This window comes from Platalea leucorodia, assembly GCF_965183815.1.
Source record: "Platalea leucorodia genome assembly, chromosome: 15".
NCBI lineage: Eukaryota > Metazoa > Chordata > Aves > Pelecaniformes > Threskiornithidae > Platalea > Platalea leucorodia.
Genome location: NC_138837.1, coordinates 10,295,832 through 10,319,466, shown reverse-complemented (window position 1 = coordinate 10,319,466; position 23,635 = coordinate 10,295,832). Strand labels below are relative to the sequence as shown.

General features: G+C 60.9%; 1 protein-coding gene across 1 annotated transcript; it reads left to right on the top strand.

Annotated features, from left to right (window-relative positions):
• The first annotated feature begins 123 nt into the window (after positions 1-123).
• On the top strand, positions 124-23,567 carry LOC309597688 (syntaxin-binding protein 1). Its single transcript, XM_082327336.1, has 19 exons — positions 124-288; positions 11,663-11,712; positions 11,881-11,962; positions 12,706-12,782; positions 12,992-13,070; positions 13,408-13,511; positions 14,263-14,411; positions 14,828-14,912; positions 15,110-15,240; positions 15,634-15,741; positions 15,858-15,918; positions 16,548-16,613; positions 16,794-16,874; positions 16,985-17,123; positions 17,339-17,448; positions 17,609-17,710; positions 18,963-19,048; positions 19,351-19,505; positions 21,927-23,567. Exons 1-19 carry the CDS (start codon positions 252-254, stop codon positions 22,007-22,009), a joined length of 1,785 nt encoding a protein of 594 aa, XP_082183462.1. The 5' UTR covers positions 124-251; the 3' UTR covers positions 22,010-23,567.
• The last annotated feature ends 68 nt before the right edge of the window (positions 23,568-23,635 follow it).

The following is a 23,635-nucleotide window of genomic DNA, read 5'->3' as shown; positions in this document are numbered from 1 at the left end:
CGCCCCCCCGCAGTCAGCTGAGCCGCGGCGGCCGCCGGAGCCCGCGGCCCCCCGCCCCCCCCCGCATCCCTGCGCCGCCCGGCGCTGCGCCCGCAGCCTCGCCCGGCGGGTGAGCCTCCGCGCCCGGTGAGCCTCCGCGGCCGTGTGCCTCCGCGCCCGGTGAGCCTCCGCGGCCGTGTGCCTCCGCGCCCGGTGAGCCTCCGCGCCCCCCGACCCTGCCCCAGCCGCGGCGCACCCCCCGGCACGGAGACATGGCCCCCATCGGACTCAAGGCTGTGGTGGGAGAAAGTAAGATCCGCGCTACTTGCGCACCCCGCGGTGTTTGGGGGGGGGGGGTGGTGTCAAACACCGACCAGGTCCCGGCTCCCCTTTCCCGGGGGGGGGACGATGCGGATGCGCAGTACGGACCCTGGGGGGGTCAGCCGGGACACGGGGACACCCCGGGGGGCAGCCGGCAGGACGCGGGGACGAGCCGGCCCGGTGGGCTGCGGTCGGGGCTCGCTGTCTCCCTGCGGCGTTTATTTATTTATATTTTTTTGGGGGGGGGGGGGGGGAGGCTGTTGGGATTTTTCTGCAGTGCCGAGGGGAGGGGGGGCGGTGGGAAAAGGGGGGGGTTACCCTCGAGTCTCCCCCCCCCCGCCTCTGGCTCCTAAATGGCCGGGGGCGATCGCCCATCGCAGCACAATCAGCAGCGCCCAGTCGCCCCCGCCGTGGGGGTCTGAGCCCCCCGGGGGGCCAGGGATGCCCGGCTGTGCAGAGCCCCCAGCCCCACCGCGGCGCCAGGCCGGGCGCCTCGGCTTTGTCTGCAGCAAATCCCGCTTTAATGGTGATTTTTCATTTATTTATTTATTTGTTTTTATGTTCCCGGACGTGACTTCGCTTCCCGGATCCCGGGGCGATCGCGCCCCCGCTCCCACCCCCGGCCATTTCTGCGCCCGTTGGGGTCCCGATCCAGCCGTGCTATTTCTGGCCGGGGCGGGGAGGGCGGCGGGGCGCGGAGCGGCCCCGCGTTCGCTTCCTCCTTCCCCGGCTGTTGCAAGATGATATTTTCAACGTCTTAATGGCGGGGGGGGGGAGTGTTCTCCAAAACACCCGAGGCTGGAGGGGAGGGGGGTGGCGGCTCCCTTCCCCGTAGCAAAATTAAACCGAAAAACTCCGCATTAAAAAAAAAAAAAAAAAAAAAATTAATGACTAAATCAAAAGCGGAAACGGTAGGAACCGGTGGAAACTTCCCCCGGGCTCCCCGCAGCCATGAAAAGCTTTTCTCCTCCCTCCCCGTTCCTCTTGCATGATTTATTTCCGTGGCACCGTGGCCAGCCGGGGCCGGGGCTCTTATTTATTTTTTGGGGGGGGCACACACGCAGACACGCGGTTGGTGTGTAATCGGGGGGGTACGCGGGTGGAATCCCCGCGGGTGGGGTGGCTCCGGCAGCAGCCGCCTTGTGCAGCGAAACCCTCCCGCGGCGGCTGCAGATGGTGCGGCCGGGGCTGGTGGTGTGATGGGGTGGGTGGTGATGGAGGGGGGGGGGTCCCCCCCTGGATTGATGTCCCTGCCTTGTCCCCGGTCGTCATCTGCCCCGGGGGTGGGGGGCTGCGCCATCCCTGCGGTCCCCCCCGCCCCGGGGTGCTGCAGTGGGGGTTCGAGCCCAGCCAGCTGCAAAATGACAGGGAAAAAGCAGGGAAATGCCCCGTTGTTTCTCTGCTGCAGGATCGGCTTTGGGGAGGGGGGAGGTTGGGTTTTGCTGGGTTTTCTTTTGGGGGGGCTGATCTCTTCGCCGCCGGGGTGGGGAGAGGGGCTGCCCCCAGCCCGGAGCGGGGGGGAGGCGGACCAGCCACCCACGCACCCCCCGCCAGGGCCTCATCCAGCTCATCCAGTGCCCTCGCTAAAGAGGGGGCAGAGACCAGCACCACTGCGCGTCCCTTATTTTCATTCATTGTCTCTGCGCTGAAATAGGCTGGGGGAGAGCGCGCACACACACACACACACACACACACAGGTTCAAGGCAGCAGCAGCATGGAAATCTGGCTCAATCCTCCCCTTCAGGGTTTAGTAACAAACCGCTCTGTTCTTCCCTGAAAAAATATTATTCCAGACTGAAAATGATAACTGGTAGCCGGGCATCAGTGCTCTAGCGGGGCTATTGGGGAAGCGTGGGTGGCTGGAAGGAGAGAGCAGGGTTTGTGCAGGCAAAATGCTGCAGAGGAGCGAGGGACGGGGCCAGGAGCACCCTGCGGGGTCCAGCCCTCCCCTCCCTCCGAGGCGCGAGGGGCTCCTGGTCTTGGTGGGCCAGTTCCTGCCTCGAGGTGCTGTTTTCAGCTGGAGCTGCTCCCCTGGAGTTAGGACCAGTCTGCAGGGTACCCAGATCTCCTCCTTCCCTAGGCACCAATGCGGCTAGCATGAGATTTCCCCGGCTCTCCCTCACTGCGCCAGCCTGCTCTCCGGCAGGGATTCCCCCCAGGTTTACCTGCGGGAGAAGATGCTTGCTCATGAGGAGCAAGAGGTCCGAGCCTGGGGCTGACCCCAGGGCAGGGTATCTCGGCTGGCTCCCTCCCGAGTAGGGAAGGAAGGAAGGATGCTGCCGAAGGAAGGATGCTGCCGCGTTGCCATGGCTCGCTCCGCCAGGCCCCCCCTCCGGAGCTGCATTCTGCCCTGGCTTCCCTCCAGACCCGGATTATTCTTCTGACCAGCTGGTGCCATAACAAGCTGGGTTTTGGAGGCCCCTGGACAGGTGGGAGGAGGTGGGCAGGGGGATGAGGTGGGCGAGCGTTGCAGGAGATGGGCAGAACCAGGTTGTCACCCCCAGATCCGCGGGGTACGGCCTGGGGGGGCTGTCCCTGCGCCTCCCCGCAGTATTCAGCAGCGATGGCTGCATCCCTCCAGGATTCGCTTTCATCTGGCCAGGGTCAGAGCTGAGTGTGCTCGTCCCCGGAGGTGATGCCGGAGGACCAGGTCCTCCTGGTGTGTCTTCTGCTCCCTCTGCGGCCGCCTCCCAGGGAACCGTGCTGGAGAACCAGGCGCTTTGCTGTGGTGCCGGTTAGAAAAATCTCACCTGAGTGTGGGAGCTGGTCTCACCTCTGAGGACACCCATCCCCAAATCTTCATCTAACCCCCCCCCCACATGGACATTGCTCCCATCCTCTCTTGCCCCAGGGCCTCCTTGGATCTTCTCAGGGCAACCTGCCCCGAGCTTCCCCTGCCCAGCCTGGTCCTTGCTTTCCTGCAGCACCCTGCAGTGGAGAGGAGGAGGAGGCTGGGTTTACTTCATTGAACCATCACCAGCGAGGCAAGACGGGCCGTGCTGCAGGGGTGACACCTGTGCAGTGCCTGCCACCACAGCGGGTTGGTGCAAGACACGTAGCCGGAGCACACAGAGGTGGTACCGGTGCTGGATCTGAAAGCCCCTGGACCCCTTCACCTGCAAGAGGAGAGAAACCTCCCTGAGGGCTTTATTTTGCTCACCTTGCTGTCACAGACAGATGGGAGAAGCAGAGCAGCCCCAGGATAAAGGAGCGCCCTGCTCCCTTCCCGAGACAGCAAGAAAACACCTTTCTCCCAGGACACCACCCGATCCTCCCATGGAGCATCCTTGCCTATACAGCCTCCCGCAGAGCTGACCTGTGCCTGGGTACCTGCCTGCCAGAGCCATGCCGAGGAGCCCCATGGTTAAATCCTGCCTGGATGAGGTCTGATGGGCTTTCAGCACCCATGTACAGCACTTGCTGCCGTACCGTGTCACTCAGTGTCCCCATCGGTGTCTCTCGAGGGTCCACCCCTGCTCGGCTGCACTGGGATGTGATGACTCAGGGACGCAGGCTCCTGCCGAGCTGCACATGCTGTGCTGCACCTCAAGGGACAGGGAGGAGGCGCGGGCAGGGCTGCCGGCCTGCTGCCAGCCCTAGGGCACGGCCAGGGGCCCCGGGGACCTGCTGCCGGGTTGCTGGTGTGTGACTCACCCAGGCTGCTTGGGGCACCGCACCGCTCCCACCACCCCTTGGCTGAGGGCGCAGGGAGACTTCAGGGGCCAGATGCTACCCGTCGAGGATGCTCTTAACTCATCGCAGGGCCCAGGGTACGAGGCTTGTGTGCTGCCCCGGAGCCAGATCTGGCAAGTGGAGGAGGAATAGGAGGCAGCAAAGGGCCAGTGGGAACGTTGCAGGGATGCACGTTGCATCCTCCTCCCTGCACAGGGGCAGAGCCCCCAGCCCCGCCGTGATCTCAGTGTGCTGGCGCAGTGGCTGGGTGAGGAGGCGAGGGGCTCTGCGCCCTCTCCCCCATGGGTGGGAGCATACCTGAAGCCAGTCGCTTGCTGGGCAGCCCACCCTCCTGATCCCCTCCTCCGGGGAGTCCCAAGGGCGATGCGCTGCTGCCTGCCTGATGTCTGCGTACAGGAATGGGCACTTGGCAAATCCTCTGCTGCGGCCTTTAGCATTTGCCCTCTTGGGATCCTGTCACCAGGATCTGTCTCACCTCCAACATCGGCTCTAAGTTGGAAAAGCTTGAAAAAAATACATGCAAAATTCAGGGCTCACCTTCACACACGTTGCAGAGCAATTTCAGTCTCCAAAACGTGGTCTACACTGGGGCTGAGAAATACTTGCCCGTATGTGACCATGGAAGGTTACCAAGAATGACAAACCTCACTTTGGCAGGTCTGTGTCCACCCACCGGTGTCTGCATGTGCAAGGTTGAAAAAGCCATCGACATAGAGGACTTGGACTCTTTCCCTCTTAAAAAAAAAAAAAAAGAAAAGGAAGGTCTGGGTCTAGTTCCCCTGCACCTCTCAGGAAAAACGTCCCAGGAGAGATTCCCTCCCTCTTCCCACAAAATCAACACATTTAAAAAGAGAATCATCGTCACATGGCTCTTAGTTGCACGCTGAGAAGCAGATGCTGCGCCCACCAACTCGTGGTGCGGGAAGGAACTTGGCTCTTGTGTTTTGGAGAGTGCAAAAATAGATCAAGCTGAAGGTGCATTAATTTATGGGCTTCCGCATTGCCCGTGTACACACACAAACACATGAATGTGTGTACACACGTATGTTGACACGTGTGCTGTGGGGTCATTTATGGAGCCCATCAGATGGTTTGATATTGTGCCACTGAGGGAGCGGCAAAGACCACTTAGAGCTGGACCAGCCATACGTCAGCTGCCCTCCAGCCTGTCCCTGGTGTCCGTGTGGGCACAGGAGACCAGCCCAGCCTGGATTCCCACCGAGCCAAGCCTGAAGAGCCCCAGTTTGTTGGTGTTTTGCTCCCTCTTGGTTGAAGGCAGAGAAGAACCAGCTCGGAAAGTCAAGGCCGCGCACGTAGGAGAGCGTGACTTACTGCCGCGAGAGGGTCACCTCCCCTCCAGGACGCTGTGACACCCCGTGCGTGCTGTCCTGCTGCTGGAAAGCTCCTGGCTCCTCTTGGCACTGAAGCACCACCAACATTGGCTACGCCAACAGCACCTACAGCCGCCAACAGCCAGGTACAGCGTCCCTGCTGGATGGATGGAAAGACCTGGTGGAAGAGGACAAGCGTTACTGAGGGGTGATGCCTTCAAAAGGGACCTGACGTGGTCTGTGGCCCATTGACTCTACCCAAATGGAGAAGCTCTGCTCAACTCCCAGATCCTTGTGCAGACCCGAGGAAACTGTGCCAGGAGTGATCCCGCAGTGAAAATCCCTGTGAATTTTACCCCATTGCTCCAGTGCAATGAGAGCAATTTGTGGGCGTGATCGTGCCTTTCATTCCCCTTTTTTCCTTTTGGGTGTGTTATTCCATTTCTAAAGAGTTCCAGACCTCCAGGTCTCTGTCCTCCTTCCCTCTAGGCTATGCAGGTTTCCCATGGCTTTGGCTGGCAGGTATAAATACGTACATCCTTCATGAGAGCAGTGCAAACAGGAAAAGGAGGAATTAATCACAGGTTACTACAATTACCGTGACTGATCCTTGAAGCTAGCGCCCCAGCAGCAAAGCAGCGCTGCGCGGCTCCCCAGCGTAGCACATACTGCTTGGCGTGGCTTCGACACTGGCATGTTTCACCAGCGGCCCTGAGGGAGACGTGCGGTGCTGCTCTGGATGTGAGAATATCAAAGTTCACCTCATCCAAGGATGAGGAGGAAAGGATGAAGCTGAGCCTGGGTAATTCTGCCCATGCAGGACTTATTGCAGCTGGGCGGCAGCTGAGCTGCACCACCAGTAGGTTCCCACGGGAGGAATGTGTCCTCTAGAAAGGCTGAGGTCTTCCAGGTGGGCACCAGAAATAATCCAGTGAGGAAAAATAGGTGTTCAGGACACGGACTGCTGGAGGGGAGATGTTTGAGAGTTGCTTGGTTTATGGACACAGTGGTCTCCAGACTCAAATCATCCCTGAGATGGCTCTTAGCCACCCTGAAGGACATCAGCTAGGCTTTGCCTCCTGTAAATGAAGTTATTCTCTTTGTCCTGAACGGGGTTGATGGCCTTCCTGCCATCCCCTGGTCCATGAAGGCTATTTTATTGGGGACTGCTTGGGGATGGTACACTGGCACCTAGAGGTCCCTGCCTGAGGATGTTCAGAGGTAGATATGTGCTCCACTACGTTCAAACGTGGTTGTATCTATGTAACATTCACACTGTCTTAAACAATTAGTTAATGAACCAGCAAAAAAGCAGTTGCCAAGCCAACCTAAAGCCAAACATGTTCGTCTTGGAGATGCAGCGTGACAGCTTTTTAAGAGAAGCGGGTCTTGAGCAAACCTCACTGTGGATTTCTCTGATCCGGCTCTTCAGAGCTGCTCTGGGATTTTGGATCCCAAAACGGAGGACGCGTGAGGAGAGTCGAAGGACTGAGCCCTGCCCGTGACAGGGAAAAGCCCACGGTTAGGACCACTCATCTTCTGTAGGACCTCAGGCAATTCCTACAGTCCGTTGCCCATCCATAAAGCAACTCCATCTTCCCCTAGGAAGACGTCAGGCCAAGGTGTGCAGCCTGTGAGGTCCTGGGAGGCGGCAGCAAAGGAGCATTTCTGAGCAGCAGGAGTTTGGCCTCCTGCGTTGCTCCAGGAGGGAAGGGCTTGGCCATCGCTGCTGGCACAGGCCAGGCTTGGGTCAGTCCTAGAGCAGAAATATCCCCCGGCTGCAGCATCCCTCACCTGTCCTGGTGCTCCACGGTGGGATGGTGGCCAGGACAAGGTTTTACTGCTTCCACTGACCGGAGGAGGTCAGGGCTGCTCATTCGGTTTCAGGCTCTTTCTGAAGCAGGATAACAGGCTTGGGGCATCCCAAAACGAGTTTGTCTCAGTGCAGGCTGCATTTGGTCACAGCTCTATTGGTGTGGGCACAAGCGATGGCAGGGTTGGTCCTTCTTCCCCCAGAACCAGTTGGAGACACAGGGCTGGTCGCTTTTGCCATGAGCAAGAGAGGCAAGGCAGGCTTGGAGGAAGGCTGCCCAGCCAGCTCGGTATAAATAACATGGGCTAAGCCTCTTGGAGTGACGTACGGGCTCGAGTCCTACTAGGCCACCGTGTCACCAGCTTCTGGCCCTGCTTGAAAACGATGCAGTGGGTCATTTTCCTGCCACGCGTCACCCCGAGAACAAGCCTAACTGCAGGTGGTGGGCTGGGGGAGGTGGTTGCTCTCAAGCACGGCATCTCCATGATGGCACTTTTAGGACCATATTACTCAAGAGCACTGGAGGTCCTCCATTTGTGGGTGAGATGTGCTTCCTTCTCCGTAGGCACTGGTGTTGTCTCTACGTTGGAGGATAAGTCCAGAGCTGTCTGTATTGTCTGTTCTCAGCAGAAATTGTAATTAAAATTCTTCCAGCCTGAAGGAAACAGATGCAACGTGGTAGGTCCAGACAAGCCAAGTGTTGAAGGCACTGGATGAGATACGCATACGCATTTTTTTCCCCTGAAACCTGGTTTATCTCCAAGATAAAAAGCTTGACTGTGAGCGTCACTGACTGACGTTAGAGCCCAAAAGCTCTGGCTGGCCAGACCATTCAGGGACAGGGGTGGCAGCATCTGACCTGCTAATGCAGGGATGTGAGAACACCACTTCCCGGGAGGCGTCCAGGCTTGACTTGAGGACCTCGGGGAACAGAGGAGCTGCCGTTTTCCCCAGGAGTCTCTTACTGATCCTATAACTGAGTGCGGAATTGGCTCAAGGATGCCTTCCCAGGCATTGCTCTTCCTGGATAGCTTGTATGTGCTGGCATCCCTTCTCCTGGGTAGACTTGCCCTGGCCAGAGAGGCTGCTTAGAAATTGCCCTGCTCTGAGGATGGGCCCGGGTGTCTTCTCAGCTCTGGCCTTGGCCAAGCCTTTGGTCTTGTGGCCCCAGCTCCCCTGCTAGCAGCCACGTTAGCCAGAACAGCCCCAGGGAGCAGCTCTACCCTGTTGGACTGTACCTTTTGACCTCAAAATTCCTACATCTTCCCCCTTTCCATGCCAGCCCTGGCCACCCGCGGCGTTTAGTTTTGCCCTTTTGGTCCACCCAAGCACTAACAGACCGCTCTTCCCTAACCTAGGGGTTTAATGGGAGGTGCAGGTCATGGCCACGTCTCCTCCAAACAGGACGCTGTAATCTCAAGCTTTTGCTTGGGTTTGTGTCTCATGCCCTCCCGCGCTTTGCCAGGGCCCTGGAGCCTCTTTGGAGGATGCTCTGTGGATCTGCATCTTTCCCGACCCTGCCTGGGGTCTGAGCTGGCTCTGGCAGCCGGTGGAAGAGCTGACCTGGAGGCTGCTTAGCTTTCCAGCCAGATCTGACCCATGGTCAAGGTGGGAGAGGACATCGGTTTAGGGCAGGGCTGTGCCTGGCTGCAGTGCAGGCACAGGGCAGCTCTGCAGCAGGCTGGGAGCAGGGCTGGCCTCTGGTGCGATCTCTGACCAGGTGATGGACACCCTAAAACCACAAAGCTCAGAGCAGTCACCCTCAGAGGTGCCCAGTTTCCACTCTGGGAGGCCCATCTTGGTGCCAGGATCAGGCTGGGGGACGTCACAGCACTTTTTTTGCACCAGGAGGTGCACAGCTGGGCAGACGCTCCCCGCATCGCACACATCCAGCTCGACCCGTGCGCATGCAAAAGAGAGAGACGGAGTTCCCACAAAGCCAGGCGCTGAAGACGAAATGTCCCCTGCAGCGGCTGCCAGAGCGAGGACAAGCTCAGGGGTGGCTGAGGCAGCTCTTCGGGGAGCCCTTTTCGGGCACCCCTGCCCTGGGCCCTTGTCCCCCCGCTTGCTGCAGCAAACGGAGGGTGCCGGGAGCACTGCGCCAGCCGACCGCAGGAACCTTTGCACCGACAGCACCTTCCCCTGGGCCCCAGGACGCTCGTTCCCAGCCTCCTTCCTTCCTTCCCCTCCCGGCCCTGGCGCAAAGCGGTGTTTTCATCGCAGGGGCAGGATTTCTTCCTGGCTGCTCACAGCCAGACCCCTTCCCGGCCAGTATCGTCGCCCGGCACTCGCTGCACCGCCACGGCCCCCCGTGCTGTACTCCCTGTCGTTTGCGATGGAGGTGGTTGGTGTGGGCTGGAGGGCGCGTGCGTGCTGCCTTGTAAACAGCACTGTTATTCCTGGATCCTTGCTCCGGGGAAGGAGCCAAATGTGAGTAATGAAAGGAAGAGGAGGGATGTGCTGGCATCCCTCCTTCCCGGCCCCGCTCCTGCGCCAGCGAAGGACCAGAGAGCCGGACTGGGGACACACGGGCAGCCCTCGCTGCCGGCTCCTGCCCACGGCGGAGGACAATTCCCAGTTCACTTTTTTGCTGTGTGGGTGACCTGGATTCGGGTCGGCAGCACACATGGGTGCAGGCAGCAGCTTGTCCGCCCCAGCAGTGTCCAGCTCGGGGGCTCAGGGGTGCAGACCATCGGTACCCAGTTACCTCCATCTCCCTGTCCCCGGCCCGGAGGTGCCCTGCACCCCCTTTAGCGATGGAGAGGCTATGGGATGCGACCAAGGGCAGGCAGGACTCTGAGTTCATGGCCAGCATCCTTCTGGGGCCCCCCCGAGGCAGATGTTGCTGGGAAGGAGATGGATGTCCAGTGGTAGGAATGGCTGCCTCTAAGTTTTACAGCAGGACAGACAGACCAGCGATGCTTACAGGCTCCCAGTGTATCCCGGCTGGCACCAGTCCCCGCCCCAGTGCCGCGGCTCTGAGCCCCGCGGGCAGCCCGGGAGGTGTTACAGCCACGCTCAGCCCATGAAATCACCGCAGGGTGTTTGGATGGTAGCACGGTGAATGAGCCCAGCAGCGTGGGGAAACCACAGGCAGCATCACCCTGGGGGGCCGGGGCCGAGCCGAGCCTGGCAGGGCCCCTCTGCTCTCCCGGTGAGGATGCTCCATGCGACACGGGGCGGCTGCGAGGTCCTGGCCGGCCCTGAGCCGCTCGTACCCGTGCAAATCCCCAGCAGGTGGGAGAGCTGGGAAGATGGGATGTTTTGGCCAAATTCAGCATCACCCAAAAGCAGGAGTTTCTAGGGCTGGGCGCTCCCAGGCCAGTTCCCTTGCATACCTCCCACGAGCCTTATTCTAAAAAAGAGACAAATTCAGGCCCCAAACTGCCCCATATAAACCCAAATTGAGCTTTACCCGGGTGACCGGCACCCTCGGGGTCACTCCCACAGGGGAAGGGTCCCAAGGCTGAGGCTGGCAGGGTGACACCCTCATCATTGGGCTCCCCACACCTTGCGTGTTTTCTAATTTAGAAACATTTCTTAATTGGGTTTTCACTGAGCATTTCCATCCCTGTCCCTGGGACCAGAGGGTCAGAGCAAAACCCTCCAGGGGAGAAAGCCAAGGAGAAGCACCGCGCGGCGGACGTGGCGCAGCCGCTCACGGACGCAGACTCTTTCCCTTGGGCTCAGCCGGGCAGTTCCCCGGCGTGTCCCTGCTCTGCGAGGGGTGGCGGTTCATACACCAGGGTAAAAAGGGGACCTTCAGCGTTTTAGGGCACCTCATGTCCCCCAACACAGATGTTTAGGCAGCACATGTGTCTGGCAGGAGGGCAAGTACCTATTTTGGCACAGCTTGAAACCCCCTTCCTGCAACCCAGCCCCAAAAGGTGACATCCCCGTCCCGCTACTGGGGCCACCTCCTTGCATGGCCTTAACCTGCACCCCACGGGGAGCAGCCCCAGGGCAGAAGCGGGGTGTCTGTGCAGGGTGGCCCCAGCCCCGAGGGGTCCCTGGGGCGCAGGGGGACCCGCAGGCGCTGCCATCCCAGCCGGTTGCATAAGCCCGGCGGCCGCAGGAGGTGAAATGAGATTGTGGAGGATTACAAGGAACAGGCTCAGGCCGCTTGATTCTTGTTTCTAAAAGGAGCTCTTAAGCTGCTGTTGTTTTCCTGGAGCTTCAGATTAGGGCCGAGACGTGTGGGGCAGCCCCCAGGCTCCCCAGAGGGACCCCCGGCCCCTCCGCCAGCCCACGGCTCCTCAGCAGTGTGGGCTCCATCCGTTAGTGCCAGGCATGGGAGAAAAACGGGTCTGGGGGGTGACTGCCCCTCCCTGGGTACCCCAAAACCACCCCCATCTCCTCGCCACGTCCCCAGGAAAGGCACTGGGGGAGCGGGGCCGGCCGTGGCCCCGCACACGGGTGGGGGGGTTCGGTGGCCCTGGCGCAGACCCCGCTGCTGCTGGGCCCCAGGGTGCCACAAGGGGGGACTTGGGGTGCTCACCCCCTGCCACGCTCCCTCTCTTGCAGAGATTATGCATGATGTGATCCGGAAAGTGAAGAAGAAGGGCGAATGGAAGGTGAGCACCAAAGCCTGGGGGGACCAGGAGAGGAGGAGGAGGAGGAGGGTGGGGAGGAGGAAGCAGGGAAGGGGGTAGGTGCGGGCAGGGAGCCCCCAAGGGTGGGGAAGGGGAAGGGCAGTCCCCTGGCTGCCCGCCATGCCCCCCGCTCACAGCCCCTCTCCCCAGGTGCTGGTGGTGGACCAGCTCAGCATGCGCATGCTCTCCTCCTGCTGCAAGATGACCGACATCATGACGGAGGGCATAACAAGTGAGTGCCGGGTCCCAGCCGTCTCTCGCAAACCTCACTGTAGGAAGGGCAAAACCTCCTTCTGTACCAGGGGACCCGCAAAGGCATCTCCAGGCTGGCACAAGCCAGTCGAGGCGGCGGCACGGCCCCCACCCAGCCCCATCCCGCTTGGGATGGAGACACGCTGCCTCCCGTGGCGCGTGCATGAGCGTCTTGGTGCCAGGCTGATGTTTCACAGCCTCCCTCCCTGCCTGCTGGAGGAGCCCAAACACCTCATCTCCTGGCAGTACCTCCGTCCGAGGAGGAGACCAGGTGTTATTTTATAAATAGCTCCCTGCAGCACTCCGAAAGGAGAAGGAAACCCCAGGCTGTGCATCGGGAGGAGTTTGGGGCAGCGGGGCTGTGCCCCAGGCTGGGTACCACCAGAGCATCACCCCCAGGCGGTCCCCTCCAGCGGAGGGATGCGAGAATAAACCAAGGCAACAGCAGCATGGGAGCACGCAGCCAAATCCACCGGCCCCCCGGGGCCTTGCCAGGCACCCACACACACAGCCCCAGCGGGGCACCGTGGGGCTGGGATGGGGTGGGGACAGCCCCTGCCCCAGCTCCCGGGTGGGCAGGGGTGAGTGGCTGGGGATGTTTTGGACACGGAGGGGTTGGCAGGGCTGGTCCTGTGCTGCTGTGGGATATCCAACAATCCCGCGTAGCCGAGTGCCCCTGCCCACACCCGTCCCTGCCACGGCCCCTGTTTCCCCCCCCCCCAGTTGTGGAAGACATCAACAAGCGCCGGGAGCCGCTGCCCAGCCTGGAGGCCGTCTATCTCATCACGCCCTCCGAGAAGGTGAATACGCGGTGCGGGAGCACGGCCTTTGGCTGGGGGGAGGCAGAGGGATGCCCACGCTGGGATGGCACCTTGGCTCCAGCAAGGCCGCCGGTGCCGCTGGGGTGGTGGACCAGAGGTGCAGAGCCCAGGAGGGAGGACCCTGGGTGACCCTGCCAAGATGCCCGCGGTGCCACCTGCCCGTCCCAGCTGGTCCCTCTCTCTTGCAGTCCATCCACTCCCTCATCAACGACTTCAAGGATCCCCCCACCTCCAAGTACAGAGCTGCCCACGTCTTCTTCACTGACTGTGAGTACCTGGGGGTCACGGCTCCCACCCCATTGCCTGGGCACCCCAAACCCCCAGCTCCCCGCTGACACCTCCCGGGCAGGAGAGAAGGAGAAAGAGCAAACCGTGGGGTGACAGCCCCATCCTGCCCATGGCACTGGGTGGCAGCAAGTGCAAATGGGTGGTTTCCATCACCTGCTCTCGAAGGGACAAGCGGATCCCTGCACGCTGCAGGCAGCCGGCCCTCCTCCAAGAAAGAAAAGGAGGGGAGGGAAAATCCCTGTCACTAAAACACGTGGAAGCAAGCAGGGATGGAGGGATGCTGAGCGCTACCCTCCTCTTCCTCCTCCCCTTGCAGCCTGCCCCGACGCCCTCTTCAACGAGCTGGTGAAATCCCGTGCTGCCAAGGTCATCAAAACCCTGACAGAGATCAACATTGCCTTCCTCCCCTCCGAGTCCCAGGTGAGGCCAGGCTGGGGACCGTCCCCGCTGGGGTGGTCCAGGGGATGGGGCAGCCAGGGGATGCTCGGGGTCCTTCTCCAGCCCATCGGGGTTTGTGTACCAGCCTCACGCCCCTCTCGCCCCCTGCTTGGCTCGTCCTCCCTGTCTCCTTCGATTACTTCTCGAGGCTGATCCGCCGCGGGGGATTTAGCGGGCGCTGCGCTTTGGCCCCGTGCCGGCAGCCGCATTGGCCAGCTCTGTGCTCCCCCAGCACGGCCCCCAGCCAAGGGCACCCGGGAGCCAGCCCCATGCCATCTGCCCGTGATGGGGACAAGGGGGACAGGGAGGGACAGATGGTGCCAGACCCACTTGGTGCCATTAACCCTGCAGGCCTCAGCATTTCTGGGGAGACAGACAGGCAGAAGATGACCTCTTGGCATCTCCACGCATGGCCAAATTGGCTTCTGGTCTTTACTGGGGGCACGGCAGGGGGTCTCCTGCCTCCTCTGCTCACCCTGGGGGGGCTACACATGAGTAGGGACCATGGAGCCGGACCTGGGGAAGGCATCAGGGTCCCGAGCTGACAGCCGAAAGCCCAAGGGATGCCCCGAGCATCACTTTGCTCCGGCTGCCCAGTCCCAGGCTCGGCTGGGGACCTTCGCTGGGGCTGAATCTGGTTTCCAAACCCACCGGGGTGTCCTGCGGGGCCGCTCTCCTCCAGACATGCTCCGCAGAGCATCCCCTCTAACCTCCCTCCCGCTGCACCTCCCAGGTTTACTCCCTGGATTCGGCCGACTCCTTCCAAAGCTTTTACAGCCCCCACAAGGCCCAGATGAAGAACCCGATCCTGGAGCGCCTGGCGGAGCAGATCGCCACGCTGTGCGCCACGCTGAAGGAGTACCCGGCCGTGCGGTACAGGGGGTAAGGGCAGCGAGGTCTGCGGCCCCCAGGGGCCTGCCCTCTGCCCCAGCAGCGCGGCGGAGCCGGGGCCGTTCCAAGCACGGGGCATGGATGGGGCCGTGCTGTGTCTGGTGCTGGTGAGGGCGTGGGGATGGAGGAGATGGTGGGATGGACAGACACCCGTGCTCAGTGTAAAACCAGGCTCAGACTTGAAGATGCTCTGGAGAGTGGGGGGGGTGGGACCCTAAAATCCAAGTGGCACCAAGGCAAAGCAGAGCACCCCAAGGAGAGGTGGAAATGGGCAACGAAACCTGCTCAGGTCCCTCCTCTCCCATAAGTCAAGGATGTTGCACAGGGAAACCAGCAGCTCTTCCCCATCCCATGCTGGCGAGAGCCAACCGCCCAGGGGAGCTGACCTCTCCTCCTGCCTCCTCCAGGGATTACAAGGACAACGCCATGCTGGCGCAGCTCATCCAGGACAAGCTGGATGCCTACAAGGCTGACGACCCCACCATGGGCGAGGTGAGCAGGGACGGTGCCAGCAGCCCCAGGGAGGATGCTCGGGTGATGCTTCACTCCTAAAATCCCGCTCGAGCTCTGCCACGTGGCAGTCGCAGATCCCAAGCGGGGACCCCGAAATGGCCCCAGCTTCCCCTGACCACCTGTGGGGCTGGAGGAGCCCCCGGCCCCGCTGCTGACGGCTGCCCCCGGCTCTGCAGGGTCCAGACAAGGCTCGCTCCCAGCTCCTTATCCTGGACCGCGGCTTTGACCCTGCCTCCCCGGTGCTGCACGAGCTGACTTTCCAGGCGATGAGCTACGACCTGCTGCCCATCGAGAACGATGTCTACAAGTGAGTGTGGCGCTGCCGTCCCTGCGACCCCCACGGCCCCCAGGAGTCCAGCCCTCGAGCAGGAGTTGGAAGCTCAGCCATGAAGTCTGAGCCTCAGCATCCCTCCATCCATCACAAGTCATTGGTTGGGAGAAGCCATTCCTGCCTGCAGCCTGGCAGGCGTGATGGGCAGGACTGATGCAAAAGGGGCTTTTCAGCCTTTGCTCCTTCCCAACATTTAGCAGTTGAAGGGGTACAAGAAGGCAAGGCGTGAAACCGAGTTGAAATAACTTCACCCTGCTGCTGGCAGAGCCAAGAAGAGCCCCCATATCCCCCCACCTCCCTAGAGGCAGCGCGGGGACTGCATGCCCCCCAGCCCCATCCCCACTGTGACGCTCCCTGTCTTCTTCCCAGGTACGAGACGAGTGGCATTGGGGAAGCCCGGATTAAGGAGGTTCTCCTGGACGAGGATGACGACCTGTGGGTCACCCTGCGCCACAAACACATCGCCGAGGTGTCCCAGTGAGTGTCCCTGCGGGTGGTTTGCCAGCTGGGTGGGAGGATAGCTTGGCATTGCCACCCACCCCGCTGTTAGGGTCCCCTCCCCGCTGACGGCTGTGCCCTCCTCCTCTCCCCAGGGAGGTGACCCGGTCCCTGAAGGAATTTTCTTCAAGCAAGAGGATGAACACAGGCGATAAGGTGACCTGACTGCGCCTGCTGAGCTGGGGACGGGCACCCGGGGGGCTCAGCCACGGGCTGGCACATGACGAAGTCTCCTGGGGGACACCTGATGGGGACCTCTGCAAAGGGCCGAGGGTGCTCAGGTCCCTGACGGGGAGGGGAGATGACTGTGGGGTGCCAGTCCTCTGCCTGGGGCCGGGAAAACAGGGTGCCTTGGGCGAGCACCACGCCACGGGGCTTGGTTTGCCCCTGGCACGGGTCCGTGCCCATCCTGCAGCGGCTGCCTCTGTCCCCGGCCGCTTCCCTTGTGGAGACCCCGAGTCGGTGGCAGTGAGGAGACCCCAGTGGGAATAGGATGTAAAAGTGGCCAGAAGCGGAAAGCAGCATCTCAGCCTCAGCCAAGCACACAGGGGTCCCGGAGGAAGGTCCTAGGGGATTTCTCCCCCCAGCACTCCAGTTGGCAGAGCTGCAGACCCCCTCCCTGCCCCTCAGCCGCAGCGGAGGAGACCCAGCAGTGCCATGGCAGCCGTCACCAAACCCCCGCGAGGGGCCCACATGGGGACAGAAGTCCTTGGCAGGGTCATCCCCTCTCTGCTCATGGGCCCGAGGTCCCTGAGGGTGCGTGACCATGTCCCCTTCCCTCGCAGACCACCATGAGAGACCTGTCCCAGATGCTGAAGAAGATGCCGCAGTACCAGAAGGAGCTCAGCAAGGTACGAGGAGGGGGGCAGAGGTCTGTGCAGAGCAGCTGGCGCTGAGCCCACCCGGGGAGCGGGCGATGGCAGCTCTCCCCGGAGGGTCCCTGGTCATGGGCTGAGGCCGCGGTGGTGGCACGGGGACCTTCGGCTGCTGCCAGCACCACAGTGGTGACTGCACCACTTGTGTCTCCCCAGTACTCGACCCACCTGCACCTGGCTGAGGACTGCATGAAGCACTACCAGGGCACGGTGGACAAGCTCTGCAGAGTCGAACAGGTACCAGCTCCCCCAGCCCCACATTTCCACAGGGACAACTGGGGCTGGCAGCTCCTGCCCCACAGCTCAGCGCTGAGCCATGGAGTGATGAGTATGTGTGTTCTCTGCAGGACTTGGCTATGGGCACCGATGCTGAAGGCGAGAAGATCAAGGACCCCATGAGGGCCATCGTCCCCATCCTGCTGGATGGGAACGTCAGCACCTATGACAAGATTCGCATCATCTTGCTCTACATCTTCCTGAAGAACGGTGAGGAGGACGCCTGGGCAGGGGTGGGCAAGACGCGCAGGCAGCTCCAGGTGGCAAAAAGCTCAGGGTTCGGCCAAGATAAGCCGGATGGAAAAAGCTCAGCCCTGTCTCCCCGACCACCACCAGGCCAGGTGTCCTAAGGTGACAATGGAGGGGCTGTGTCCCCACCAGGAGGCATTTCTCAGGAGGACACCATCTCCCTGTTGCATTTCCAGGTATCACCGAGGAGAACCTGAACAAGCTGATCCAGCACGCTCAGATCCCGGCAGAGGACAGCGAGATCATCACCAACATGGCCCACCTCGGGGTGCCCATCATCACAGACGTGAGTGTCCACCTCCTTGCCCCTCGGGAGGACCGTGGCACCCGCTCTGCTATGGGAACCGCGTACCCCCCGGGATGTCCCCAGCACCCCTCCGGGGCGGCCCCGATCCCACCGCCGGAGCCCCCGTGTCTCAGGGTGTCTCTGTGCTCTTTCTGCCCAGTCCACCCTGCGCCGCCGGAGCAAGCCGGAGCGGAAGGAGCGGATCAGCGAGCAGACCTACCAGCTCTCCCGATGGACTCCCGTAATTAAGGACATCATGGAGGTGAGCCAGCAAGGACAGGGACGGAGCAGGGACCTCAGCACTGCCCGGGAAGGGACCTGCAGAGAGCTGGCTGCTTCCAGCCCAAGCCCTGACACCTCTCCCTGACATGTGCCCTCCAGGCTGCTCGCTGCCTGCAATTGCAATGAGGTTGGGATGTTTCGGGAGGCTTTCCTGGCTCCCATGTGCACACTGGCCCCAGGTGGGATGCACGGCATCCCTGCAGTACAAGATGCAATAACAAACTGGTTGCTCCTTGTGCCACACCATGTGCCACGACAGGCACGACTGGGTGGCCTCGTCGCAGCATTACCCATGTCCCAGCCGAGCCGGGGGACGGGCGCGGCACCGTTCACCCCTGCCCGCAGGCACAGCCGTGCCTGTACCCCCGGGAGCGACCCCCCGAGCTCTGCGCTCGGGTAGCGCTGGGCAGAGCCAAAAAGTGATTTTCTCCGGGCACTGCCTTCCTCCCAACCTGCTCCCTCCCGGCCACCCCTCGCATTGGAGCAACCTCCCGGGGTTTGCCCAGAGCGGGGGAATCCCAGGCACCAAAACTGCTCCCTGACACAGACATTTCCCACCTGCTCAGACAGACAGACAGACAGACCTTGGAGCCACGTTCTGCGGAGGGGGATAGCACTGCAGTTCAGTGCCCCCTCTGCTCCCAGGCACTGCTGACAGGCAGAGCCGCAGCTCCCTCTATTTCCAACAGCACCCAGCTCTCGCCTTCCTCTACCACAGCCCGTGCAAACCCTCCTGGGGCCCTTCGTGCCCCGGGCACCCCTAAACCTCATCCCCAGGGCCAGAGGGGACCGCACAGGGCAACAGCATCTCACAGGTAGCATTAACTCTCCACCACCGATAAAAGCAAGAGCAGGGTCCTTACCCCAGGTGGGTGAATCACAGGGATGAAGCCTCCAGCTTCGCTCCTGCCCCTGAGCTTCCCAAACAGGAATCTTTCTTTTCCCCTCCCTTACCCTACCTCCACAGGCACCCCCAAGCTCAGGGCGAGCCTCCCCCGTACCCCCGTGCTGCAGCCCCCTGTGCTGCCCCTGCCCCACAGCAGCCATGCACCACCCTCCTCCCCCCACCTGCACCTTATTCCAGGAACCCGGCCAAATTGTTCCAAAAAGTAAGGTTATGCAAATATATGCAAATGAATTCTGACCCAATTGGGCCAATCCTCCTGGGCACAGCCCTGCAGAGGGGCTCTCGTGGCCGGCTCCTCGCTGACCCCCGGCCTCTCTGCCCGTAGGACGCCATCGACGACAAGCTGGACACCAAGCACTACCCGTACATCTCCACCCGCTCCTCCGCCTCCTTCAGCACCACTGCCGTCAGGTGGGTCCCCCGCACCCCCCGCCCTCCCCCATACGTTGGCACGTATATCTCCATTAGCGTCCGTCCCTCACCTGCCCGGAGAGGCCATGTCCATCAGCAGGTCTCTGAGCTGTTGGCTGTCGTTCAGGCAACTCCGTGCCTCAGTTTCCCTAACAGTGAGCAGCGCTCATGCCTGGAAAGCCGGACTTCACTGCTCCAGCAGCAATTTGGAAGCTAATTAATCTGTGATTTAGTTAAGATGCGACCTCAATGCACAGTTTGTTGCCTCCTGCCCATCCTTCATCCCTCTCCTCTCCCTCTAGTGCCCGCTATGGCCACTGGCACAAGAACAAGGCCCCCGGCGAGTACCGAAGCGGCCCCCGCCTCATCATCTTCATCCTGGGCGGCGTCAGCATGAACGAGATGCGCTGCGCCTACGAGGTGACGCAAGCCAGCGGCAAGTGGGAAGTGCTAATAGGTGAGTGGGAGCCGGGGCCGGACCCTGCGCCCCGTCGCGCTGGCTGCTCATCCCACGCTCCCTCCTCCATCCCGCAAATTCCCGGCTCCAGAATGACTGCGGGAGCTGGAACTCTGCGGAAGGGTCTTCTCCTGCCGCCCGGTGTCACCCCTGTGTCCCCCCTCCCCAGGGACAGACTACGTCCCACCACCCATTCCCGTTTCTGCTCCTATTTTTGCTCCTATTTTTCCTCTCCCTGGCTGGCTTTGTTCAAGCAGAGCAAAAAAGGAAGGGGGTTTTGCAGCTTGAATTGCTCCTGTCGCACCCATGTTGCACTCTCGTCCTCGGGGTCGTTACAGGGAGAAAAAAACAAAATAAAGAGGCGTGCAATGTGGCACGCCAACCACGATGTGCACCGTGCATGCAACAGGAGATGCATTTTCCTGTTGCACACACGCTGTGTGTCCTGTTGCACACGTTGCAAGAGGAGATGCATTTTCCTTTTGCACGCATGCTGCGCGTCCTGTTGCACACGCATTGTGTGTGCAACAGGACGCGCAGCGTGCGTGCAACAGGACATGCATTGCATGCTCAGTCTCAGCACCCCGGCTGTGCTCCCAAAGGAGCCGTGGGTCAGGCGTGGAGGACAGGGTAGAAGCCCTGCCAGATGTTAGCAAGGAGCTTTTAGGTCCCCTAAAATTCCCCCCCGGGGAAGCACAGCTGGATACACACCGTGTAGGGCAGGAGCAGGAGCCCCTCACCGTCTCATCTGGCCCCTGGATTCTCGCCTGGTAGAGCCTCTTGCCAGCATCTCATCTGCTCCTTGTATTCCCCTGGGAGCAGCAGCCCCCTCTCCATCACCTCCTGCAGCCCCGGGCCGTGTCCCTCCGGGCCACCGGCCCCACCGCCCAGCTCCATCCCGCCTCTCGCCCATCTCATCCCGCGTCTCTCCGGGGACCATCCCCTGCATGCGCCTGCGATGCTCCGGGGGGCAACCGCGTCCTTCCTCACCCCGAAAATGGTGCGTGGGGGGGTCTTGGCGCAGCCGTCAGCCCCGCTCTGTTCTCCTGCAGGTTCTACTCACATTCTCACTCCCACCAAATTTCTCATGGACCTGAGGCACCCCGACTTCAGGGACTCTACTAGGGTATCATTTGAGGATCAGGCTCCAGCAATGGAGTGAGCCAAAGAAACCAAGTAAAGGCAGCTTACTAATGAAAAAGAAACTCTTCCTCCCCGAAGGGTTTTCTTTGATTCTTCCGTTCCTCCTTTCTTTAATTATTATTTTGGGTTTCGTTTCCGTTTGGTTCTCCGATAAGAAAATGCTTGCAGTTCCTCCTACCAGGTGGAAAAGCATCCAGCGCCGCTCCATCATCCCTCTGCCATGTCTCTCGGCCGGACCCGGCCGGCTCTTTCATGCCATGAGTTCCCCCTCGCCGGGGCCAGAGGGGCCGGGGGCGGCGGGTCGGGGTCCTGCCTGCCCGGCAGAGGCGTCCCGGGGCCGGGCAGGGGGCCGGAGCACCCCGGGATGCTGCCCGGAGTGGGGCCAGGGCTTCGGTGCCCGGGGGAGAGCGGGCAGCAGCGGGCACGCGGGGCAGACCCCAGCGTTTGTCCCAGCCCCTCTCGCCCCCCACGGCGAAGGCTGGGTGCTGCCGTCACCCCCCAGCTCCAGGGTGCGATGGGACTGAAATCCCGAGCTGATGGGAAAGCTCAGGTTTGCTCTTGCGCCGCTTGATGCCCTTGGCTGGGCGGGAGCCCCCCTGATGCTGCAGACCCCCAAACTCCGCGCTGGGGTTTAGCTGCCGGCGAGACCGATCGTGGCATCCCCCTGAGCCGCTGCCGTGTGTTGGTCCCTGCAGAGCCAGGGAGGCTGCAAGGGCGGCACGGCGGCACCGGGGAACCACCGAGGCCGAGCCCGGCTCTCGGGGCAAGGGGCACCTGAAGGCGAGAGCCCTTTTCTTCCTCCCCTCCCCCCCGTTCCCACCCAACCACCCCTGTGACCCACGGATGCTCCGTGCAGGCAGGGGAAGAGCCTGGGGACCTGCGGAAGGTCCCTCCGTGCCCGGCTGCTGCCTGCTGCCTGCCCGCGCCTCCCGCCCCGTGCACCCCGGTGCCTTTTTGGCCAGAGCCTGCTGCATCCCCAGCGGGTCCAGGAGTGATCCCACCGCTGCACGGGCACCTCCCGGCCCCCGCCTCATCCCGCCCAGCTCCATACATCTCCTCCATTTCTCCTTTTCCGTTCCTTTCCCGTTATCCTCACCCCACGATATCCCCCCATAGACGTACATTTTCTTGCAAGCATTTCCACCGGCGCGCGGGGCCGTCACCGCCAGGTAAGGCCTCGCCGGGGGGGACCGGGGACAGCGGGGCCGGCGGCCGGGGCGCAACCGGGGGTCCCGAAGCCATCACTGATGCCCCCCACCCCTTCCTCTGCCCCTGCAGGGTCCACGCACATCCTCACCCCACAGAAACTGCTGGACACGCTGAAGAAGCTCAATAAAACAGAGGAAGAAAGCAGCAGTTAAAAGGAAACTCCGCCACCGACTCGATGCCGAATCCACCTTCCCCGCCGGGCGCCCGGCCCGGGGTGCGATCCTGCACCCAGCCCCGGCCCCGGCCCGGCCCAGCTTTCTCTCTTGTTCTTGTGTTGACCCCCCCCTCCCCTCCTGCTGCCTTCCCCATCTCATTTTATCCACAGGGAGGGGACAACAGCCGAAAAAAAATATATTAAGAAAACCAATGCATTGTGTTTAAAAGAGGAAAAGAAAAAAAAATCTATATATTTGTAGCTGCAGCTATCCGAAGCACCCAGGAGCTCATTGCTGAGTAACCCATCTGCCCATTGCTAGCGAATGACGACGACAAAATACAACAGAAAAAAACTTTTTCCAGAAGTTTTGCTCCTTGGGGTCCTGTGTGGACGGACGGACGGACGGATGGCCGCACCACCATCGCTCCAGCCTCTGCTCAGGCAGGCGCCGCGGGCTGGGCTCAGCTCTCGCCTCGCTGCTCGCTCCTGGCCGGGGGGGTCCCCGCCGCCGTCTGCTGTCCCTTGTCTTTTCGGGGTGGTGGGTGCTTCTGCCAGATGTGCACGCCAACATCTGGCACAGGGTTGGGGGAGGGTGGGGGGTTGCACCCGGGATGCTTCACGCTGCGGCAATTCCCATGTGACGAGGGACCAAACCGGTCAAAACCCGGAGCCTGGGCCCTTGGCTCGCGCGGCCGCTCCCCTGCCCTGCCGCAGCCCGGCCTCCCCCTTCGCCGGGTATTCCTTAAAATGCATATATATATATATATATATAAAAAATAAAAATTTAATTTATATATATATATATACGTATCTCTCTCCCCCCACGGAAGCTCGGCGCGCCCGGCTCCGCTCGTGTCGTCCCGTGGTGAAGCGTTTCTGAGCGTGCCGTCGCCCCGAGGCCCCCCCCGCTCCGGGCCCCCCCTCCGGACTCTGTGTATATTAATGACTGTGTCTCGTGACGTTCTTACAAGCTTGGTGTATAGTGATTTAACCAAACCTCTGGTTTTCGTTGAGTTTTTTTTATTTTTACACCCAAGGATTGCCCCCGCCCTCCCCTGCCATTAGATGCACTGCAATATTTTGGGGTCCATCGTTTTGTTCTCTCCCTCTAAAGGCTGTGACCCCCTTTTCCTTCCCCAAAATCTCTCTTTCTTGCCTCGTTGGTGGTTAGCCCCCCCTTCCCTCCCCGTCTGTTCCTTGCCCATAAAGTTAAATATATATTTTTAGGGCAAAGGCTGTATCATTGCACTGATATTTGTTGGTTCCTCCTTGGTCCTCCCACCCCGTTTGAGTTCCTTCTCGGTTTAGCAATGCAAATGCTTCAGGATCTTGTATGTTGGACATTATTATTTTTTTTTCTGTTACAGTTATTTATATAAAAAATAATTTATCAAAAAGGAAAACTTAAAAAAAAAATAATCTAGTCTGTCTTGGAACTTGTTTACCTTGAAATTACTGGAATCTAAATGTTTGAAAGTGTTGAAGCACAAACATGTATCATCTCTGTATATCTGTTCTTCTGTACTAAAGCACTCGAGTGACTAAATAAAAGCGATCTCCATCCCTAGTGCAACCGGGGCTGTGCCGTGCCGCTTGCTCGGGGGCCGGGCAGGCGAGGGAA